This window comes from Camelus bactrianus, chromosome 17, assembly GCF_048773025.1.
Source record: "Camelus bactrianus isolate YW-2024 breed Bactrian camel chromosome 17, ASM4877302v1, whole genome shotgun sequence".
Lineage (NCBI taxonomy): Eukaryota > Metazoa > Chordata > Mammalia > Artiodactyla > Camelidae > Camelus > Camelus bactrianus.
In genome coordinates this window covers 34,255,881-34,279,373 of record NC_133555.1, presented here as the reverse complement: position 1 = coordinate 34,279,373, position 23,493 = coordinate 34,255,881, and the positions used below count along the sequence as shown (strand labels likewise).

Here is a 23,493-nt window from a genome sequence, read left to right as displayed (position 1 = left end):
GTCATTTTACTAATCTGACCACCCAGCAAATACTCAAATGGAACAGCTCAAACATGTTTCTATGAAGTTCTGTTTCCTACCTTTTGAATACACAGGAAAATATAGTATAGCACATCTGGGTCATAGGGTTCACCTTCTCCATTTCGAGCTTCCCGTGTCATTAGACAAAGCCCATAATTCAGCTCAGCCACAGCGGAAGAGATTAGATCTTCCTGGAATCGCAGCAGTTGACGCCCTGCAACACAAGCCCCAGAGGTGAGCAGAGGTCCTGGCAAAAGCCATCTCTTTACTGGTTGCTCATATCTGGAAGGTCTCAGAGCAGACACTGCCCATCAGGGTGCTGGGATGAAATGGTCACTTGTATGTATGAACGAAACTAGCCTACGAAGACAATAATCCTGTTTGCCCTTTTACACCAAGGGCTTCCTTCTCACAATCCTTCCGACCTCACATATCCTCAAAATAATTACTAGGGCCAATACATGAAAAGAAAAACCCAAAACCCACCCTTTGTAATATGAGGAAGTATATGAGGATAATGCTAAGGAAGAAGCCCGTTGAGTGCACTCACTGGTTCCTATTTCCTCCCAGAAGCCTCTCTTCCCGGACACGCTAGGTTGACTCCAGAAATTCATGTGTACAAAAATGCCTAGTCTTGGGCGAACCGCACAAATCCTGCTCATCTGCAGCAGGTCAGGCTTTCTTGTCATTTGTCTTGAATTCAGCATACTCTTTCAGAAGGTGCTCCCTAGTCCCCACAGCCAAGGGACATCACTTTCCTGCCATCATCCTGCTGCTTCACTACCACTGAATTTTAGATAGAATTCAACCCCCTTTCCCTCTCAAACACTCACTCCCAATGGGTGCCAGTCTGTTCTGAGCATCCTTCTCTAGCTCAGCGTTCTTGGTCTGTGCCCAGTTTTTCCATACTTCAAGTCCTTCTTCTGGCTTCAGAGAATTTGGAAGCAGAAGTTCTGGGGAAGGCTGTGGCTGTGACTGTGGTTCAACTTCAGCAACTTGGACAGTTTGAGCCTATGAGAGAGAAACCATCAAAATGTATCAATACTGTTTTACATTAGGCCCTCCAGCAAAACTACCAGGAAAATGTTACTTATAGTTCTTTTAATTAAAAAAAACCTCTCTTCTCCTTGCTGTGTTACTTTCAAGAAACTCTGGAGTTCTATTCTTTACTCCAGAGATAGCAAAGGCGAGTGCAGTGCTTCTCAACCTTGGCTGTACTTCTGAATCTCTTTTTTAAAAACACCAATAGCTAGGCTCCACCCCAGAATTTCTTTTTAAAGAGGTATCAGTCTTTTTAAAACCTTCCCACATAAAAAGCCAACTTTAACGTTCAGTCACTGCTCAGAACTACTGGCCCAAAGAACTGCTAGTCAAACTGATGAGAAAAATCTCAGGTGGGACCTGAGATTCTGCATTTCCAACAAGCTCCCAAGTGAGGGAGTGGTCTGCAGACCACACTTTTGAGAACCAAGTGCCCAGATCATTAAACTTGGTTGCACCTTAAAATCATCCAGGTGCTTTTAAGAAATACTCAACACCTGGGCCTTCTCCCCAGAGATTCTGACTTAACTGGTCTATGGTGGAGGCCTGCCATCAATTCTTTTTTTCCTGCCATCAGTGTTTTTAAAAACTCTCCAGATGATTCTAATGTCCAGCCATGGTTGAGAATCATTCTTCACATTCCTTCTCATAATACTGCCAAGGCTCATAATGACATATTCTGAAGACAGGAGGCACTATTCTAGCTTCCTGACTCCAAAGGAAGAGTAATCTCATTCTCAATGGTCTGACAGTCAAGCCATGCAGACAAATGGGCAGAGAATGCCCATAAGCCTCAATCACAATCCCCACTGAGCAGGACAGACACAAACACACATAGGAAGTACAGGTTCTTAGGTCTCACACACATGTCTACATTGTGAACAAATTCCCTTGAGCAATTCTCCATGCCAAGGCCTATCCAAAGGACTGAGGAATGCCATATCATTCAAGTTGAAGGCAAAATAATTTATATATGACACATAAATTTGCTTATAAACAAATAAAAATAAAAACTATCCTACAACATTTGATATAAAATACATTATTAGACAAGGAAATAAAGTAATAATACCAGTGCCAGGCCCCTAAATGTTTGTCAACCCTGGAGCTCTACTCTATAGATAGACTTCTCAGTTCAACTACCATTCTCCAGAGTGAGTCTCACCCATTTTCCCAGCTTGGATCTCCATGTCTGTGGAAATGATTGCTAACTATGTACCTCTAAGCTAGACCTCACCTTAATATACTCAGTGGGTACTGTATTATCTCCAACTGAACATCTCAAAGCCACCTCAAACTAACATCTACGAAGAGAATTCATCACTCTGTCCACCCAGAAATATTCTGAGTTTCCTCCCGTTACCTTGTTCAATGGCAACACCACCTACCCAAGCTGGAAACCTAGGAGTCTGACTGGATAAGTAGATGGGGCCAGAGTATATGGGGCAGTGCTTCTCTACTGTCTTATTAGCCAGGCTCCCTTCACCGTGTGCCTCCACCCACTAAATGTAAGATCCCCAGTCATCTTGACAACCAAGAAATTCTTCTACACATGTTCAACTGTTTGTAAGTGGCTAGAGGAAGCAGAAATCTCATCCAGGTTGAAAATTACTGATGTCAATAGGGCTTTGTACACTTGGTGTAGAGTTTTTCCTATTTAATAATGGAGCCCTTAAAGAGTTTTAAGCTGAGAAGTGATATAATTCTACATTTTAAGAAAATTGTTCTTGCTGATCTACAGATGGACTAAGAGCAAAAGTGAAAGCAGGTGCTGGTGGCCTGGACTAGGACGGTGGCAGTGGAATGACTAACGTGACTGGTTGATGAACTGGCTGAAAGGAGTAAGGGAAAAGCAGATTCAAGGATGACTCCTGGGTTTCTGGCTTAAACAACTGAGTGGATGATGGTACCACTTTCTAAGATGGGAAAGTTTTTGATGGTGGTAGAGATGATGCTAATAAAGAGCTGCGGTATCTTCAACAAACCTAAGTAAATAGTAAGTAGGCTGCTGATTCTCATGGTTCCAGTGGAGAGAGGAGGAAGAAGCAGGGAGCAGAGCAGTTGGGAATGGGGGGAATTAAAAAAAAAAAAGCAGTAAGTAGGCTGCTGAATGTATGGGAAGGATCCTAAGGGGAAAGACATGGTCTAGGGATAAAGATCTGTGTATCAACGCAGCACATGAGCTGCACATGTGTTAAAACATGGGCTCCAGAGTCGGCCTGCCCAAGGTTGAATGCCCATTCTGCTACTTATTAAAGGTGGGTTTGGCCTTATTGTTTAATCTCTCTGTGCCTCAGTTTCTTCATTTGTAAAATGGAGACAGTAGTACACACCTCTTAAGACTGATGTGAGAATTAAATGAATTAGTTATGTAACACCAAGAACAGTGCCTGGCAGGTTTCGGTGATTATTATCTTCTGCAGCAGTCATCTAGAGGATGCCGAAAATCATGGCAATAAACAGAAATCCCTTAGGGAGAAAAGAGAGTTAGTACTGAGCTCTGAGAAACATAAACGTGTATGGTTCAGACAGAGAAGGAGGCATCAAGAAAGTTTCCTGAGAAGGAAAAATAACCAGTGGGAAAAACCAGGAATGTGTAACATGGAAACCTAGAGGAATGCTTCAAGAAGGCAGGCATGGTCAGCTGTGCCATGTGTTGCTATAAGTGAGATAAAAACAGACATGCCTATTGGATCTGGCCACAGGGAGGTAGTAGGTCACTGCTGACCTTGACAAGAGCGGACCCAGTCATGAGCTGAAGAGAAAACTGGTTAGCAAGTAGAGTCAGCTTGTGCAGATAATGCTTTTGAGAACTCTGGGAATAAAGTAAAGTGGAGAAACAGGGCTACAGATTGAAGTGGATGTGAGGTCAAGAGAGGGAGGTTTCGCCACAAATCTAGTTTTAAAGTTAGGCAATAAAAGTTTTCATAAAGGGTATGCCAAGTGAAGGAACACAACATTTTGTCATCAGCTCTCCTTAGGATTCAACTCACATTCCAGCACGATTCTCTCCATGGGTTACTGAGTGCTCCAAGGGCCACGACTGTTTTATTAATCCCTGTTCCTCAGCACCTAGAACACAGCCTGATAAGGGGGGCAGAGGGATATTTGTGGTATAAATGGACAAGCTCATCTTTCCTGCATGAAGGGTATTCCCAATTTTTCTTTTTCTGGTAATAACCCTTGACATATGTCCCTAAAAGACTTTAACAAAGTCCCCAAAGACTTTCACCGAAGGAGACACAACTTCTAGACAAGTAACAAGGGCTTACTAAAATAAATTCCAGAAAAGATTTTCTCCTGCTGAAGGACCCAGATACGTAAATTACAAGCAGAGACCAATGAACAACAGAAGAGTCCTGAACTGCAAACTGGACCATCAGGCCCAGGAGAGCAGAGGAGAGGCCTGATGCTTTGTCTCCATCCCCATTACAAGTCTCCTGGCTGGTCTCTCCATATGCAATCAATTCTACACACCTGTACTTGATTCTTCTTGTTATCACGACTCAGGATTCTAGAAAAAACTTCCTACTACAGATCAGGTCAACTCTTCGCTCTCGGCAAATAGTCTCATTGCCCGCTGTACTCTCTCTCTCTCACAGTCTCCCTCTCATGTTAACCTAGGCCATGTCCTTTGTGTTCATCTCTAGCTCTGTATTTATGTTGCTCCATTCTTCTGTCAATCTAAGCTATAAACTAGGCAGCAAACGCAACTTTTTCCACAAATACGCCTCTGCTCTCATTTTAACCTAGAATGATTTCTGAATTCCCAGTTTGAGTGCATAGCACACACTGTCACACTTGATTATGCTGCTTTATAAATAATTCAAAGAAACAAAAATCATACGTTCTTACCTCCACTAGACTAAAAGCTACCTGAAGCAATGACTCTGTCTTGTTCTACTTCTAGGCCTGACAGGCAGATGTTTAACAGATCCTTAAGAAAGTCACCCAAGATTAATAATACTGTTGCCCCTATGAAACCATTAGGTCAGTTTTTGCTTACTCATTCATTTATGGCTTGAGTTTCTGAGTGTGGTCCCTGTTGTAACAGTGCTTTATTTCTGCCAACTCCTCCACATGCATTCCCAGTTGCTCCTGTGCTGAGGGACATTGCCTTCAGCAGCCCCATGAGACCAGAGTCCCTACATCTACTCTAAATGTCTGGTAGACAAGGGACCAGAAATTTTACTAACAGTCTTAAGAGACAATCTGTAACAGCCTTAAGAAGATTAGGATAAAAGAGCCAAGCAATTAGAGTTAAAATATCAACAGTTCTACTTTTACAAGTTTTCTATAAAATTATTTCAAGATGAAAAGTTAAAAACTTAGCTCAATATAGCTGTCATGACAGAAAACTTAATTAAGGAGGGCTTAACTATTTTTAAGGAACATAAAAATAACTTTGGGAAGTCACACTGCATAGATGGCTTATTCAAGACTCGCAAAGGTGATCACTTTTAACAGGCCCACCAGGAGGATTTTTAGATCTTCTAATTCACCTACACTATGTCCACAGATGACAACTAAAGAAAAGACAATGTCACAGCCTCTCCACTATAATGAGTTTACAGCCTGAGTGCTAAACTTCAAGGGTTCCACTGTATCTGTTCCTTTGTGATGCAGAAAGTAGCTTCCGAGACACAGGTAACATTTGGGGTGACCCATTAGTCTCTACCTAGAACTTTACTCTTCCTAAAAAGAGACTGCAAAAAAGTACCACAAGCATCTATCCCCAAACCAGTTACTGATCATTTCATTTACCTCCAGGTACCAGGATAGAAATCCTGCCTGTTGCGCAGATTCGCCTGCTGCTTCTGGCCCTCCTCCCCAACCCTAACTAAAATACTAAATACTGTATTACTGTGAGACCAACACCATTTCAGTAAACAAGCCAGAGGCACCAGAGGTTGCCAGGTAAGTTCTGCATTGCTTTGGGCCCTGAGGGAGCAGGCTGCCCTACAGATTAAGTCTCACTTACTGAACAAGTAACCTGGAGCTGCTGCTGCTGCTGCTGCTGCTGCTGTGGTGGCGGCGGCGTCTGTTCCTGGGGGGTTTGCTGTTGTGGCTGCTGCTGGGGGTCCCATATATGGACAGTCTGAGCTGTGTTCTGGTATGTGCCTGCCACGGCCTGCACAGCCACTGGAATGTGGATGTTGCCATTCATGAACTGTGCTGGAAAGAGAGAGTTTGCAAGGGTCTGCACTACCTCTTCATGGGAGTTTTTCACTACAGACGTGGTGCCCACCATCTTCTCCTTGTCATCCTCCAGCTTTACAGCTGCCAGGGCTGTGGGTGAGCCACTGACGTGAACTGCGTTGTAGGCCTCCTGGGGAATGGCAATGTGGGTAATGCTCTGCTGCTGAGGGTCCCCCCGGGGCTGGGCAGAGTAAACAGGGATGGTCCAAGTTTCTCCTGTAGGGCTAGTAATGGTCCCAGTGGCACTGTACAGGTGAGCACTGTCTACCGTCAGTAAGTCTGGCCTCAAAGACACGTAACTCTGCTGCTGGCCCTGTGGAATGGCCAGCACGGTGGCCACCGGCTGCCCTGAGATGGCGTAGGACACAGTGATGGGCATGTCCACTTTGCGCTTCTTCACCGGCTGGAGGACACTGGCTGTGCCAACCCGTCGCTCTCCTTCCCGAGGTGAGCCCTGCTGGGACGGTGGTGGGGAAAGGGCACCCACAGTCTGGATTTGGATCTGCTGACCCCCAGCAAGAGACTGGCCAGCTACCAGCTGAGCCTGGATCTGCTGATGTGGGATGTGCTCCTCTGGGATCTCTGCAGCCTGGATCTGCTGGGCTGCCTGCACGTGCTGCACCTGGATCTGGGCCGCCTGTAGCTGTGAGGGGCTGGGGCTCTGCAGAGACGGGGTCTGGATGGAGGGGGCTGCCGGCTGTGCTGCTTGGCCTTGGATCTGCACCTGGACCTGGATGGGCTGCTCAGCAGGCTGGTGAACGGTGAGCTGCGGGGAGAGCTGCTGAGCCAAGACCTGCTGCGGAGACTGCTGTACCTGCACCTGTACCTGCAGTGACAAGATCCACCAGTGAGTGAACCAGGCAACACTGAGAATCCAGCCCCAAAGGGAAGAAGAGATCTCAGGGAGAAACCCTGGGTAATGTGAGGAGGAGGGGCAGCCACACCCAAGGCTTCTGAGGAGGCCACAATCCCCAAAACCATACACAAAATTCTCCAGCATCACACTGCATTCAGAGCAACACATATCTATCTACCTGAGAGAAAGCAACACTATCAATTGGGAAATATCAAAACTTTTGCTCATTTCTTAACTTTTCTCGGTAAATCTGACGCTTTTTGTTTTTGCATACTGATATACAGTCATATAATTTACATATGAAGTACAAGTATATAATTAATAAATATAAACTTAGGTGTATGTTCAAAAATAGTTAATCCATGTGGTTAATGATAAGAGTGTGGGGACACTTCTAAAAGGTCAGAAAGACAAGTGCATTCCACAGGCATTCAATTTCCAACTCACGACCAAAAATACTCCCACCACAAACAACTACTATAAAACACAGTAGAGACAAAATGTTTGAAATCTTGGAGGTATCTCCAACTTTGCTAAGATGCAGGCACTGTTGAATATTCTTTAGAGTGTTTAAGACACTTTTGTTTTAATAGAGAAGACAGTAAAAACTCCCACAAGATTCCAGATAATTTAATCTAAGTAAGGTTACTATATCCTGGACAACACACTTCTAATAATACAGCTCATGTTTATTGCTGTTACTTCAGCATATACAAAAGCAGCATGAAACAATGCTATTCATAGTATGTAATTTTAAAAAATAAAAGATTTTTCCATCAAACACACATATCTAAATGATTCTAAAAGCATGTAGGAATTAGGAAGGTAGAAAAGGCGGCAGATGAGTGATTATACACAACACAAAAGATAACCAAGGATGGTGCTGGGACAACTGGGTATCCATACAAAAATAATGAAGTTGGACCTCTTCCTCATATCATAAACAAAAAATGAGAGACAGTCTGAATAGACATTTCTCCAAAAAAGATATGCAAATGGCCAGTAAGCACACAAAAAGTTATTCAACATCATTAGCTGTCAGGGAAATGCAAATCAAAAGCAAAATGAGATACCACTTTAAATTCACTACGACGGCTATAATAAAAAAAGATAACAAATGTTAGTGACCATGTGAAAAATTAGAATCCTCATACATTGCTGGTGGGAATGTAAACTTGGTGTAGCTGCTTTTGAAAATAGTCTGGCAGTTCATCAAAAGGGTAAACATAGCATATGACAAAGATATGAAAAATAAACCACATGACCCAGCAATTCCACTCCTAGGTACATACCCAAGAGAAATGAAAACTATACTCATATAAAAACTTGGACATGAACGTTAACGGCATCATTATTCACAATAACCAAAAAGTGGTAACAACCCAAATATCCATCAACTGACGGATAAAATTTCCATACAACAGAATTTTCTTCTTTAGTAAGAAAATAAATAAATAAAATTTTGATACATGCTGCCACACAGATGAATCTTGAAAACCTTACGCTAAATGAAGTCTGTCACAAAGGACTACATGTTGTATGATTCCATTTATACAAATGTCTAAAACAGGCATATCTGTAGCAACAGAAAGGAGATTAGTGGTTGTCCAGGAGCTGAGGATTGGGGAAAATACAAAGTAACTGCTAATGGGTACAGGGTTTCTTTTGGGGATGATGAGAATGTTCTAAAATTGATGTGGTAATGGTTGCACTTCACTGTGAATAGATTAAAAACCACTAAGTTGTAAGCTTTAAATGGGTGATTTACATGATATGAGAATTATATCTCAATAAAGTCACTGATAATTAAAAAAAGATAAGCAAGGAGGCAATTGTATAAAAAACAAAAGATCTTGAGAACACAGACTTGGACTGATGTTGTACTTTCCTGGCTCCGAGTCCTCCAAAGTTTTTGTTTCCTTGGGTACAATAAAAAGGAGGAGATTGCCTACCTGCACAGAGTTGCTGTGAGCATAAAATATTTACTGACACATAGTAGATGCTCAAAAAGTAGGTTTTCTTCCTTATAAGCAATATCCTTTACATCAATGAGTCTCAAAATGTAGTTTCCAGGCCACTATCATCATCCAGGTACTTGTTAAAAATAGAAACTCTCAGATCCCACCTCAAAACTATTAAATCAGAAAACTCTGCAGAATGGGCCCAACTTTCTGTATCTTAACAAGTCTTCCAGATGACTGATGCATACTCAAGTTTGAGATTCAGTGCTTGACACTAAGGACATAAAACTATGAAGCCAATTATGACAGAAAAACAGTTTTCAAGCTTTTTGGTCTCAAGACCTTTCCAAAAACTTGCTGAGGACCCCAAAGAGCTTTTGTTTACATGAGTATAGACATCACTATTTACTGTATTAGAAAGTAAAACTAGGAGACTTAGAAAAACATTAATTCATTAAAAATCACCACATAAACCAATATAAATGTAACATAAATAATATATTCTTATGAAAAATAACTATTTGCCAAAACAAAAAAATTATAATAAGAGTTGAATTATTTTACATTTTTGCAAATCTCTTTAATGGCTGATTTAATTGAAGACAGCTGGATTCTCACATGTGCTTCTGCATTCAATTTGTTACGAACACATACATGGCCTCTGCAAAACTCTACTGTACAATCATGAGAGAATGACAGTCAAAAAGGCAAATAACATCTTAGTATCATGATACAAACAGCTTTAACTCTGAGGAACCCTCAAAGGGTGTTAGGGAATATCAATCTCTGAACTACCCTTTAAGAACCAATGCTGTGAAGTTAAATACACAGTATGTTTTATAACTATATTATTACTTGCTTAAAAACAAAATTTCAAAAATCTGCTTATTTTCACTGATTGAATTATAGTTCACATACTTAGATTTTACTGTATCTCTTTAAACTGAATTTTCTTAGAAACCATTTATCAACAATAAAGCTTCCAAAAAAATAAATAAAATAAAGCTTCCAACAGAAACAAGTCAGCAAAAACACTAAAGAATCAGAAGTGAAGGCATCTACCCTCACTACAGAACAAACAAGTACAAATAACGTGATGCCATTTTATATCAAAAGTAGTTAGAATTTAAAATTAGGGGAGTAGAAGTTCAAGCACATTCTGATATTTCCTCACCAATGCCAACATATTGAATAAGAAATCAATTATATATTTATAACCTTTACTCACAAGTATCAGAAGTCAGTAAGAAATTGAATTATTATTTGTATTACCTCCCTTCATGTTTTTTATACAAAAATATAGCTTTTTATCTGGTTAAATAATTACCGCATAGTCACAGTAAATTTTGGAAACTGCAAAGTGAAAAAAAAATTCTTTTAAATTTTACTTGAACTTAGAAGAAAACAAAATTCAAGTGAATTGAAGGAATCACTGAATTTCAGATAAGTATTTCTTCAAAATAAGAAAGCTCCTAAAAGATTCCTCCTTTAAAAAAAAAAAAAAGAGGAAAAGAAAAAAAATCTAAGGAAGGAATTTAAAGGTTGGTATTGTGCTTTATTATCTGTTTCAAAATGGGTTTAGCTATAATTTTCAAGGTTAAAAAAAATCTAGGTAGGCAGGAGGATACAGCTCAGTGGTGGAGTGCATGCTTAACATGCATGAGGTCTTGGGTTCAATCCATTAAAATAAATACATAAACATAATTACCTACTCCCTACCACCACCACCACCAAATAAATAAATAAATAAAATCCCAAGGTAAATTGTCTCATAAAACCAACTGATGGACTGATACATAAACAACAAAAAAAAATTTTTTTAAAGGCAGTTTGAAACTTAAACCTAGATCTTCAAGGTGATTCTAAAGAAATATGAAAAGGAAAAAGATCATCTCAAAGCCATGTGTATGCTAGAAAAGTTATATTTCAACGGAGTAGGGGGATCATTTCTAGGGGAATGAATTTGCTTTTTTTTTTTTCCCCAAGTTTTAATCATTTAATTAACACCTTCAAAGGAAACCCACACAAAGCTTTTTCATGTGTCTCATTCCAGCTTTGGGGCAGAGATATGTTTGTATAGACATATCAAAGACTCAAAAAACATATATATACTTCTCTTTCTAACATATTTATGGGTGAGATTGTCAGGAAGAATCAGACAGGAACAATCTGGGTGTAGCAAGTCCATTAATCACGAGTCATGCGAGCTCCAATCATCATGTTCTATCCTGCCCTCCAAAAGGAGGAACAAGAAGGATTAGCCTACCTGACAATGAGTTTGGTTTTACGGTTTCAAAAAGTACTGTTTCTTGCCTTCTATCAATCCCTCATAAATCACACTATATTTTAGTTCCCTTCACATCCAAATCATTATTTCTCATTCAGTGCCCCCTACCACCTTTTCCAGGGTTTTTAATTGCTTTTTTTTTTCCTGTTGATCAGAAGAAATATACTTAAAATAACTATACTTCTGGGCTCTTGATCACATATGTTTAATGCTAATTACTTTCTTCTTGAGCACTCTTATTTCCTATTCTAACCTGGACAGACTGCATTCTGGGTCTACCAAACTTGGATTAGATCTCGATTCTAAGCTGGTTCTGTTTCTTTTATTCTTACGACTTCATTCCTAGACTCTTTATTTCATTGAGTATACTATCAATTAAATTTTTCAGAAAGTACGTCTGAATGTGGTCCACAGATCAGCCACAACAGCATCAACCTAGAATTTGTTAGAAATGTACCTTCTCTGGAAACGAAAAGACTGTTTAAGAGACATTTGCATCCCCATGTTCACAACAGCATTATTTACAATGGTCAAATCACGGAAACAATCTAAGTGTCCATCAATATGTTGAATGGATAAAGAAGCTGTGGAATATATGTATTTTGGGTATTACTCAGTCGAAAAAGGGAAGAAATCTTGCCAATTGTGACAACACGGATAGACACTGAGGGCATTGTACTAACTGAAATAAATCAGACAGAGAAAGTCAAATATCATATGATCTCACTTGTAAGTAGAATCTAAAAAACAAACAAAAATCCAGTGAAACGCAGAAAAAGAGATCAGATTTGTGGTTACCAGAGGCAGGGGGTAGAAGAAGAAGTAACTGGATGAAGGTGGTCAAAAGGTACAAACTTCCAACTGTAAGATAAATAAGTACTAGGCATATAATATACAACATGATGCCTAGAGTTAACACTGCTGTACGATAGATATGAAAGTTAACAAAGTAAATTGTGAATTTTCATCACAAAGGAAAAAATATTTTTTTCTTTTTCTGTATCTGAGATGATGGATGTTAACTAAACATATTATGGTTACCATTTTATGATACATGCAAATCAAAGCATTAAGCCGTACATCTTAAAACTTATATAGTGCTGCATGTCAATCATATCTCAATAAAACTGCAGGGATAAAAAGGAAGTGTAAATTCTCAGAACCAACCCCAGATCTACTGAATTAGAATGGGGGGGGGTGAGGGGGGCAGCAGCCATTTCTGTTTTAAGAAACCCTCCAGGTGATTCTAGTGTACCCTAAAGTTTGATAACCATGAGTCTAGAAGTTATACTGGACCCCACTTGTCTAGGTTCTTAACTTGTTTGCAAATGAAAAATCTTTTTTCTCAGTGTCATTCAGAACCTAAGTAAATAGAGGCTCAACACAAGATAAGGACTAAGTACTCCAACTAAGGAACAATGAGAAACAATGAAGTAACACATGTATTATCCTTATTGGGAATCTTCTTCCAATCACTGGCACTTGAAAAAAAAGAAAGTACAGATTGATTGATTTGTCTTGCTTTGAGCTACTTTGAGTGTAAAACCAGTATTTTATTGAAAGGAGAATCAAGTAGGTGAGTGTGTTGGGTCAATTTCCAAATTCCACCTCGCAAATAATTTTTTAAACTACTTTCTTATTTCCACAAGGAAGAATAAAGAACTCCTCTCTCACATTTCTTTAAAGCTGCACCAGTCCAAACCCATTAGATATATGTAGTTAGTAGTTAGCAATCACTTGAAATGTGGTTAATCCAAATTACAATGTGCTTAAAATGCAAAACACAATCAGATTTCAAAGATTTGTGCCAAAAATGGTAAAATAGTTCATCAATAATATTGGACTGATTACATGTAGAAATAATATATTAGGTTAAATAAAATGTGATTTAAAAGAGTCAATTTCACCTCATTCTTTCCTCTCTTTTACAAAAGGCTACAAGAAAATTTAGAATAACATGTGGCTCACATAATACTTCATGTTCTGAGTCTCAGTGAGGAGGGACTACTGAGAAGTGCTCAGTGCGCCAGAAGACCCCACTGAGTGAGGAATCACAGCACCTGGGATCCAAACACACCTGTGCCTTTTAACAACTAATCAGCGAAACCTTGGCGGAATTTCACTGTTCAAATAATGCTCTCCCGTGGTAAATCTTTATCCAAGTATGAAACGTTTACCGAACTCTTACTATATAAATCAACTTAGGCATGGTGAGGGAAGATATTTAAATGTGGGTAAAAGGCTGGACATGAAGGGCCAGGAAAGGCAGCAACAAATGATCCACTAATATGAAGCGATGATCAGGATCCCAATCAGCCCACAAAGCTCCAGAGAGACAGTAGCTGATTTTAGTCCTGTTTTTGGCTACAAACTCATGTTTGTAGAATACACCACATTATGAGCTCGGCCTCCCCAAGGCAGAAGCTGGAATCACTCTCCCAACCTCTCCTGCAGCTAGAGTGCAGGCGTGTGACCAAGGCTTCCCAAATTAGACACACTGCATGAAATCTGGACTCAGAAGGGAGCAACATGAAGTAGCAGGCACCACAACCTCCATTTTCTGGTAACAGTGGAGGACTATGGCAGAAATGGAGCAGAATGGCATAAATCCCAATGACAGACAACGGTAGGACAAGGACCTGTTCCAGGGGTGTGGCTGAATGTCTCCAACAGAGCAGACAACAATGTGACCTAACTCCTATTCCTGGCTGTGTAGCCTTTAGGACCCATTCTCTGGCCCTCCCATAAATTCCCTGAGCTAACCACTATCCTTTAGTCAATTCTTCTTCTGAGTAAACTAAGGGGAAGAGGGTGAATGTTGCCCAGTACTTCTAACTAAAAATCAAAATTCATGGATACAGAAAATATCACAAGTTGAAAATTTTAAGAGTATTTACCTTGGAAGAGGAGGATATTCACAGAGGTGTACTAGAGATTTGAACTGCATCTGTGACGTTATGTCTTAAAGAAAAGGCAAAAATGGCAAACTGCCAACATAGTGGGAATATTTGTTATAAATATTTGTCTGGATAGTTTTCAAATGTCTCAAAAGCAACTGGGGCCCTAGGGAGGAATAGCACTAATGAGAATAAGAGGAAGAAAACAGTAACAGCAGCTGTTATTTACTTACTGAGGGCTGACTATGTGCCAGGGAGTGTAGTCAGGACTTACTATTTTACGTAATTCTCAAAGTAACTTGCTCTTGATGACCTTGTTCCTCATTCTCAGCAATTCTACGTTGTAGTGAAGGGTTAGGGACTCACTGTCCCAGCACAGAGGGAATGTGCAACAGCAAAAAGAAAAAAAGGAAGACGGACAGACGCTGGGATGACAAATAAGGAAGAATTGCACTTTGATCCGCTGAAGGCTTGGGATCTTTACTTCTAGCAACAAAGAAGCAAGTGCTGAGAAATCCCCTTCCCCAAAGCACCCTTCATTTAGCAGAGCCAGACTGACCCCACTGAGTCAGAAGCCTCAGTTCCAGCCCTGTAGAAGTGCAGAGAAGAAACAAGCAATTCTATGGGTGCCAAGTGAAACCAACTCAATATGAGAGGTTCTTCTCTTTGGCATACACGTTTAACTCCATGTGGATGCTTTAGAATGTAACCCAACTCAAGAAAGCTCTTGAAAGTCAAGTTCCAAATGAACTTCCTTCACCTAGCTCAGGCAGACCTATAAACAAAAGGAAACTTAGGCCTTCCTAGTATTGTACAAACTGTTAAGGTATTTACATGAGAGCTCTTCCTTTTGCCTTAAAAAGGTGTCTATCTTAGACATATGCTACTGTGATACTGTGATATAATGAAAAATAAATTTTTGGTCTTTGTCTTTAATTCCTTCCTGGTCAGAGCTCTTAAAACCTTTGTAATTTCCTAAGTGATAATATAGGTGCTAAGAACATACTGTAATCTAATGAGGCGACTCTTGGTGGGCTCCTGGATGGGGTGTGGTCACCACGAAGACCAAGCCATAATTAGAACCTGGTACTTTCAGCGCCAACCACCATTCTCTGGAGAGGGAAGAGGGGTTAGAAATTGACTTACTAATCAATCACACCTATGTGATGTAGCATCCATAAAAATCCCAAGAGTATGGGGTTCAGGGTTGGTGAATACATCCATGTACTGGGAGGGTAGTGCACCCCAACTCCATGTAGACAGAAGCTCCTGTGCTCAGGACCCTTCAGAATCCTGCCCTATGTATCTCTTTATCTGGCTGTTCATCCGTATCCTTTATCATTTCCTTTATTACATAATAAACTGCTAAACATGTTTCCCTGAATTCTGTGAGCTGTTCTAGCAAACCATCAAACTCAAGGAGAGGTAGTAAGAACCCCAATTTACAGCCAGTTAGTCAGAAGTACACATGACAACCTGGGACTTGCGACTAGTGTCTAAAGTAGGGGGCAGTCTTGTGAGACCGATCCCTTAGCTTGTGGGATCTGATGCTAACTCTTAAGCAGACAGTGTCAGAACTGAGTTGAATTACAGGTCAGCCAGCTGACTAAAAAACTGGCTGTTGTGGGAAAAAACACATACATTTGGTAGCCAGAAGTTTGCGTGTGGTAGTAGCAGAGAGTAAAGGAACACAGTGAGTTTTATTCAGATAGTTACTCTTCTAATTAACCTCTGACATAGAACTGTCTCCCATCAGTTCACTAAACTTTTCTAAGGATGTAACTGTTACATTAAATCCAAAAACCGATGTGCTGCTTCTAGGTTGGATGGATGAGAAAGTCATGGGGACAGAACAAACTCTCTGGGATGGTGACAGATGGTTTTTTAAAAATAAAGCAATCTAATTTTAAATCACCTCTGCCTTCAAGGTAACAAATTGTTTTGAAATTTCAAACAACATTAATATAAGCATTTTTTCATTCTTACCAAAAGGGTTAGACTGAAAACACTATGGGGCAAAGAGCCCTTTAACACCTGAGTTGAGAAGACAGGTCTGTTCAGCTCCACATTTCAGTGCATGCGTCACTTCTCTAGTCTCATCCTTTCACTCAGTGTACTCTAGTTACACAGCCTTTTTGCAGTTTTTCAAATAAGCAAGCTCTCACCTTGGGGCTTTCTGATTTGGAATGCTCTTTCCTCAGATAACCACATAGCTCATTCGCCAACTCTCTATGGTCTTAACTCAAATGTCACCCACACATTAAGGCTTACCCTGGCCACCCCCATCTGATTTGTTTTTTCCCTTTGCATTTCACACTATATAACAAGTTTTGTTAATCTTATGTATCATCTATCCCCTCCCAGCTATAATGTATGTGCCACAAGAGCAGTGAGCTTTCTGTCCTGTTCAAGGCTATACTCAAGCATCTAGCAAAGGGGTTTACACATCAACACAGACATATGGAGATGTCTGGGATAGGGAAGAAGAGGTTGCGGATCAATGCTCTATATGCTCAAATCAAAATATTCCCAAGCAACACTTTTTGATTTTATTATAAAAGTAATTCATGTTTAATTTAAAAAACAAAAAAAACTTAAGCTCTCCTCCTTAGTATCCCACTCCCCATTCCAATTACTACTTTGGGCTTTATTACTACTATTTAAGGATTACTACATTCTACATATGTTAAAAGCCAGTACTAAACTGAAAATATTAAACACTCTACTCTGTCAATATGCATAGATCTACCTCTTTCTTCTGGCTGCATAGGACAATACACTACAGTTGTACCATTATTTGCCATTTCCCTTACTGAAAGAGTGACTTGTTTCTAATGTTACTACTACGAGCAATGCAGCAGTGAATATCCTTACATACACACATATCTGTCAACACAAATGCAAGGCCAAAGGTATGCATTCTTAAATACTTGACAAGTATTGCCAAATTCACTTCTAGTGTATTGCCAAATACACTAATTTATCCTTTCATACCCTTGCTGCTCTGGGTAAAAACTTTATAAATGTTTTTTTATTTAATAAATATGATATTTCACTTTAAAGTTTACACTTCCATAATCACCAGTCACATGAAGCATCTTTTGATATGCTATTTATATCCTCTGTTTCTTTTTCCACTATAGTATTTTTTTCTAGTTTGTAAATTCTTTGTGTATTAGGAGTACTAGCTAGGAGCACAGGCTCAAGATAAGACAGCTTGGGTGCAAATGCTAGTTACTGGAAGATGACTTAACCTCTCTATGCCTCATGTGCTACTTTTAGTACAGAAACCTATAAAAGAGATCAAGAAGCCAGCATGTGTATAAAATAATTTTGTAACTGCTAGGCCTATATTTGAGACTGATACCACTCAGAAAAAAAATGTTTTTTCAAAGTCTTATTTAAAGTTGTATCTTTAGCCATATATTTATTAATATTGTCTGGTTTATGATATTGATAGCTTTAGGTTTATAAAAATTGTCAATTTTCAAGTAGCGGGTATAGCTCAAGTGGTAGAGCACATACTCAGCATGCACAAGGTCCTTTGTTCAATCCCCCAGTATCTCTGCTAAAATAAAAATAAACAAGTAAACCTAATTACCTCCCCAACCACTGACCAAAAAAAAAAAAAAAAAGGATGCCTGGAATCCCAGATGCCTTAAAAAAAATTTTTTTTCAAGTAAGTAACATTAATTAGTATCACTCTTCAATCTTTATTTAAATTCAATCTAGAAAGTCAACTTCTAGAAAAAACTAAATCCATCTGGCTTAAGCCAGTTATCAATGAAAATAAATTTGCTTTAAGAACTTTAAAAATTTATGAAAAGGAAAGAAAGACTAGTCTCAAGAAAGGTAAGCAAGGCTTAACTACCCTTTGGTTCAAGAAAGGTTGGCTAAAAGGTCATCTTTAATTTTAAATAAAGGGGGAAAAAACTACTCTTGCACATATCATATACCACAAACTATATCTTGGCAACTTGTACAGTAGAAATTTGTGGTTTTTAGGACTACAGAATAAGGCAAAAAACCTTCAAGTAAGAAATTTTTTTAAAAAGGAACAAATGAATTCTCCTCTACACAATAACTTGAATTAAAACTGACAACCTGTATGTGGGGAACAGAATCACACATAAAAAGTACCCTAACAAGGTGGTCAAAATGTAGATCCATAGAAAAAAATACGTATCATTCTTGTCAAAAGAGCACTGATAACTATTATTGAATTATTATATCGCTTGCTGATCAAGTTAACATTCCATGAGCTGTAAATATAGTAATTTTTATGCAAGGATTCCCTGAGACCTGAAAATTATTTCAAAGATACCTTCAGGGTAAAAAAAAGATTGGGAAAGCTATCTCAGAGTTTACTTTCTTCCTTAGGAAGGCTTTCCACAACCTAAAATTACAAAAATCTTCTATGCTGCCTTTTAACAGTTTCATTGTTTTGTTTTTATCTGACTCTTCAACCCATTTGAACCTTAGTTGTATTATGTGAGGTATCCGACTTTATTTCCAAAAAAGGAGCAGACTGCCTTACTTCACTAACAGAATAATATCCTTTGTCCACTGATCAGCAGAGCCACCCTTATCCTATACCTGGTATCTACTCATAACATAGGCAGACACACGAGCCTGTATCTATTTTAAAGTCTTTGGTCAACTCCCAGTCCACAGGTCCCAAGAGTCCCCAGGGTAGCCTTCTGCTCTTTGGAATCTCCACTTCTCAGATTAGGAACCCTGAAAACTGTTCCACCTTCCCCAAAAGTTTTCTCCTACATGAATTCCTGTCATCTGATTGTTTGCATCCTCTCTTACAGCAATTTCTCAGATTTAGTGGTTTTTTTGATGGTATTTGTTTTTTCTAGCACTGGTAGGAAAAAAAAAAATTTTTTTTAAAGTATCTTTTCAGTCACTCAGAATGGGAAAATATGAATACATGTGAGCCCACCATATTGTACTTATCTCATGGGTTTATTATTATATTTGTATTTCTTCTTTCATTTACACGAGGTTTGGGGAAGATGATGATGTTAATAGGTGATCTCAATTAGCCATCTTGAACATAAAGTCTTAAACTACACTTTAAACTCAAATCCCAAACTATTTTAATCTAATGGAAAAGAAGGTCCAAGCTGTAAATAACAGCAGAATAATTTCTTGAACCGAAAAGTCAGCCTTCTCTGATTTACCTTTCCTGTACCATTCCTTCCTTACAAAGACTGGAATAAACGACTGCATCCCTTCATGTGCCAGATGCTTTCTTGTTATCTCATTCAGTCTCACTAAATAGTATTAACCCTATTGACAGACAGAAAAACTAGAGCTAAAAAGATTAAGATCATGTTAACAAATAAAAGCTCAAGCCAAATTTAAACCCAGGAATTTGCAACTCCAAAGCCCTTCTAATTTTCCCACCTACATTCCTAAGGGGCAAAGGGGCCAAGACTTCTATCTCAACAAACACATCTCTTCAGACTCCTGCCTCTCCATCATGTTCCACTTCCTTTCCTATACTCTTGGTGGAAAAGTCATCGAGGGCAAAATGAAATGCAACCACAACAGACAGTAGCAAGAGAGCAGCAATTGTAACTGGAGACATTTACTTTCACACAAGGACCCCATAAAGAGAAAAATTTGTACCTTCTCAGCAAATATACTAGTTTCTCCTTTTTCAGTAAGCTTATTATCAATTAGTATCATTTCTTAAGGCTTATAAATATCAAATGCAGGCCTAGAAATCTACAGGTGACCTGAGTCATGGAACCATACAACTAACTGAAGATCACTAAAATATGACAGCCTTTCCATTTTAAAAAAAAAGTTCTAGGTGGGAGGATATAGCGCAAGTGGTAGAGTGCATGCTTAGCATGCACAAGGTTCTGGGTTCAATCCCCAGCACCTCCTCCAAAAATAAATAAGTAAATAAGCCTAATTACCTCCCCTCTCAGAGAAAAACTACACACAAAAAAATTTAAATAAAATTTTAAAAGTTCCAAATATCATGCTTTATAGTAATGAGCTAAGACCAGCCTTTCTATGTTCTTGATCTCCTCTGGGTGACACAGACAGAAGGGAAGCTTCAGTCACACACAGCTATAACACATCAAAATCCAGTCCCAGAAGACCCCAATTTCTATACTGTTCAGTTCTGCAAAGCAAGAGGCAAGTATCTGTGGTCTTTTCAGTTTACAACAGTTGCAAATATTATTAGTCAGTGTTAACTATGAAAGCCCTTGTGTTAAATAAAATGTTTCAAAAACCCCTAGAATACTCCCTAGTGAGAATAACCTCTAACCATCTGTATATAGATGTGATGCTCTACTAACCAAAATTCTGATGGCAAATAAAGTCTATTAAATAGGATGCACCTCAACATTTCCCTTTTACCTGAACCTGCTGTGGCTGTTGAACCTGTATCTGCTGTTCTTGCTGGGTTTGTGGCTGAACACTGGTAGTGACCGGACAGGCAAGTTCAAGCAAAGATCCGGCCACTTCGGTGCTGTCAGTGTAAATGCAGTTCCCACCCTGTTGGTACACCATAGTAGTGGTAGCCGTCTGCTGGAACTCCTGAAGGGCTTCTGGCCCCTTGGAGGCTAGTGAGTCCAGAAATTCCTTCATCCTGTGTTGCGGGACAGACCGCGCCTTCACTCGGATGTATTCTTCAAAGGAGATGGTGTTCTCCAGAGAATTATTCATATTGCAGAGTCCTTAGGGTTCCTAGAAATAAATGGACAGAACTCAAAATTATGCCATTGTTTTTACATCTTGAAATGCACAGAGCAATCACTCTTACACCATAGTGGAATATTCAAGGCAGCTGTGCATATCTGGAATCCAAAGTAAAATTTTATTAAACAACATTATTTTTTCAGTTAATGGCATCTGAAAATTGTTTCCATAAACATTTCTTAAATCAAACTAACACACTGAAAACAAAAAACAAAAGCATGCGTCACAATACTGGATGAAATGGGCTGAAAATACACTCTCCACCCAGCTCTAGGCCAATTCCATCTTCTCCACAGAGCCAAGCACTGGACAATAAAAGTCACATGCAAACACTGCTCTGTGACCATCGCAGAGGAAGCTAGGAGCAGGTATTCCTACTGACATGTTCTATTTCCACTGCCAACTATGTCCTACAGCAAAGGGACAGGTATGTGTCACCTAGCTGTGGCAAAACCCTAGAGACAAGGCATGCGTTCTTCATCTCCCACCAGAAACACCAAAAATCCCATTTGCCATATTCTGCTCACATTCTTCTGTAGCAGAGTTTACTAGTTAAGAGCAGATTTGAGCCAGCCTTCCTGGGTTCATATCCCAGCTCGATCTCTCCTTAGTTGTGTAATCCTACACAAGTCAGTTAACTTTAGTTTTGTCTATAAAATGGGAATTAAAATAGTATTTACCTCACAAAGTTGACATGAGAATTAAATATATGTAAAGCACTTAGAAAAGCACCTGACATACAGACAGTGCCATAGAAATAGTAACTAATATTATTAAAATTGGGGGAACGAGTTGAATAGTACATTAAATAACTAGGTCATTACTAACGTTCGGAAATCAATTCTGCAAATTTTTCATCTCAGTATTTACCTTAAGAATTAATCAGCAGGGATGGACAGCAGCTCTCAGTTAACTGGGGGACAACCATGCAATCTATCTATGAACTGCTGAGTACTCTGTCACTGCTGCTTTCATACCATTCTCTCTTGACCAGTACCACCTCCAGAACAAAAGCAATGGCAGAATATGAAAGCAAAGAAAACAAAGTCAATCTCTTTGCCAGAAAAAGACTCAGTCAATCTCAAATGTCTGGGAAAGTGATTTGTTTCCTTGAGCCATCAGGCTAGAAATATTAGTCTCTCTTTCACTGTCTATGTTAACAGATAAAAGGTGTGTGGGTATTCATCTCCTATCTTCCACCTGGCTCTAAACTCTGGTAGACAGGGCTGTGTCCTGGTCCTCTGAATGGCTGACACATGTAGGTACTTTCTGTATATCTGTTGCACTTGGAATTCAATGTGGAACAAGGATTATGACCCTGTTCCTGTAACAACTATAATTCACAACCATAAATGGTATGCTTTTCCCTAGTAAATGGTTAGTTTATACCTTGGGAGGAAAAAAAATTCTATTTATCCAGGGCAAGAGTGAGACCAAAGGAAAAACATGATCCTTACTGTTAATTTACTGACACTGGCAATATTTCTGTGGGGCACTTTGTAAGTATAGTATACAAATTGTATTTGGGCACTTTCAAGCACAGACCCAGCAATAAATCTTTTATACTGATGCCCGTAATATACTGCAAATACATTCCTCCAAAAATAAGGAACACTACATATACCTCATCCTGTCTAAAATCAAAATTCCTATGCTACTACTCTCAGGAGTGCCTACACTTCTCAGGGACCTTACGCACAAGAGACTATGGAGGACACAAATACAGGTCAGGGGAGTGCAAGGTGAAACTGTCACTGATGGTCTCTAGTCTTCTGAAATTTAACTCTTGTTCGTCCCTTTCTCGCCTCTCTTCTAACCATCTCCCTTGCCCAATTCTCCCTTCTCTTTGCTGCAAGGGCTTTCAGTTATCTTTCTCAGAGCAGAAACTTAGAAGGTCTGCTATGGGACCTCAAGACTAAACTATCAATGATACTCATGGCACAAAGAGCAGGAGGAGCAACAAGGCCAAGCACTTCATCCTTCTGTTACATATTCAGAGCAGGTCACTACAGTGTAGGCGACCCACAGTCACCACACTGGCACAGAATGTGTTAAAGCTTCCTTTTGATAAAAGCATCACAATTGAAATTTCCTTCTTAAGAAGGCATCTCTCATAATACAGACCAACAACATTACAAAGTTCAAAATATGTGACCCTAATATCCAATTACATATACCCTTCTGCTCGAAAAGGGACAAAGAAAAGACTGTGTGAATAGTCATTAACCAGTTTGCTACCATGCTGGTACACATTTCAGTTTTTCACCTCCATTATAGAAGAAAAGCAGAAGGCAACTGGAATTTATACTTCCTCAAATATATTTTCTTCAACAATTAGTTGCATTCACATAAAATACTTAAGACATTGCTTGAATCATAGCTACTGTATCAAACACTGCAAATTAAGTTTATAGAACTGAAAAACCTTCACACAAATACTACTCAGTTGTCCACAGAATCTTCCTCATGACCTTACTTTCCTTCACTCTTTGAAGTTTCAGT

General features: G+C 39.3%; 1 protein-coding gene and 1 non-coding gene across 4 annotated transcripts in view; both read right to left on the bottom strand.

Annotated features, from left to right (window-relative positions):
• The window catches only part of QRICH1 (glutamine rich 1), a 41,046-nt gene that overhangs the window by 9,743 nt on the left and 7,810 nt on the right, over positions 1 to 23,493 (bottom strand). For all 3 annotated transcript variants that reach the window (XM_074344914.1, XM_045506031.2, XM_045506032.2), the window contains 4 exons: positions 20,650 to 20,979; positions 6,044 to 7,087; positions 855 to 1,032; positions 81 to 235 (listed from right to left, as the gene is read on the bottom strand). In XM_074344914.1, the coding sequence (XP_074201015.1) occupies positions 81 to 235; positions 855 to 1,032; positions 6,044 to 7,087; positions 20,650 to 20,958 (1,686 nt within the window). In that variant the 5' untranslated portion in view covers positions 20,959 to 20,979. The remainder of the gene's footprint in view (positions 1 to 80; positions 236 to 854; positions 1,033 to 6,043; positions 7,088 to 20,649; positions 20,980 to 23,493) is intronic.
• LOC123612575 (U8 small nucleolar RNA) lies at positions 11,232 to 11,351 on the bottom strand. The gene has a single exon (XR_006719863.2). It is a non-coding gene; the product is annotated as a U8 small nucleolar RNA (small nucleolar RNA).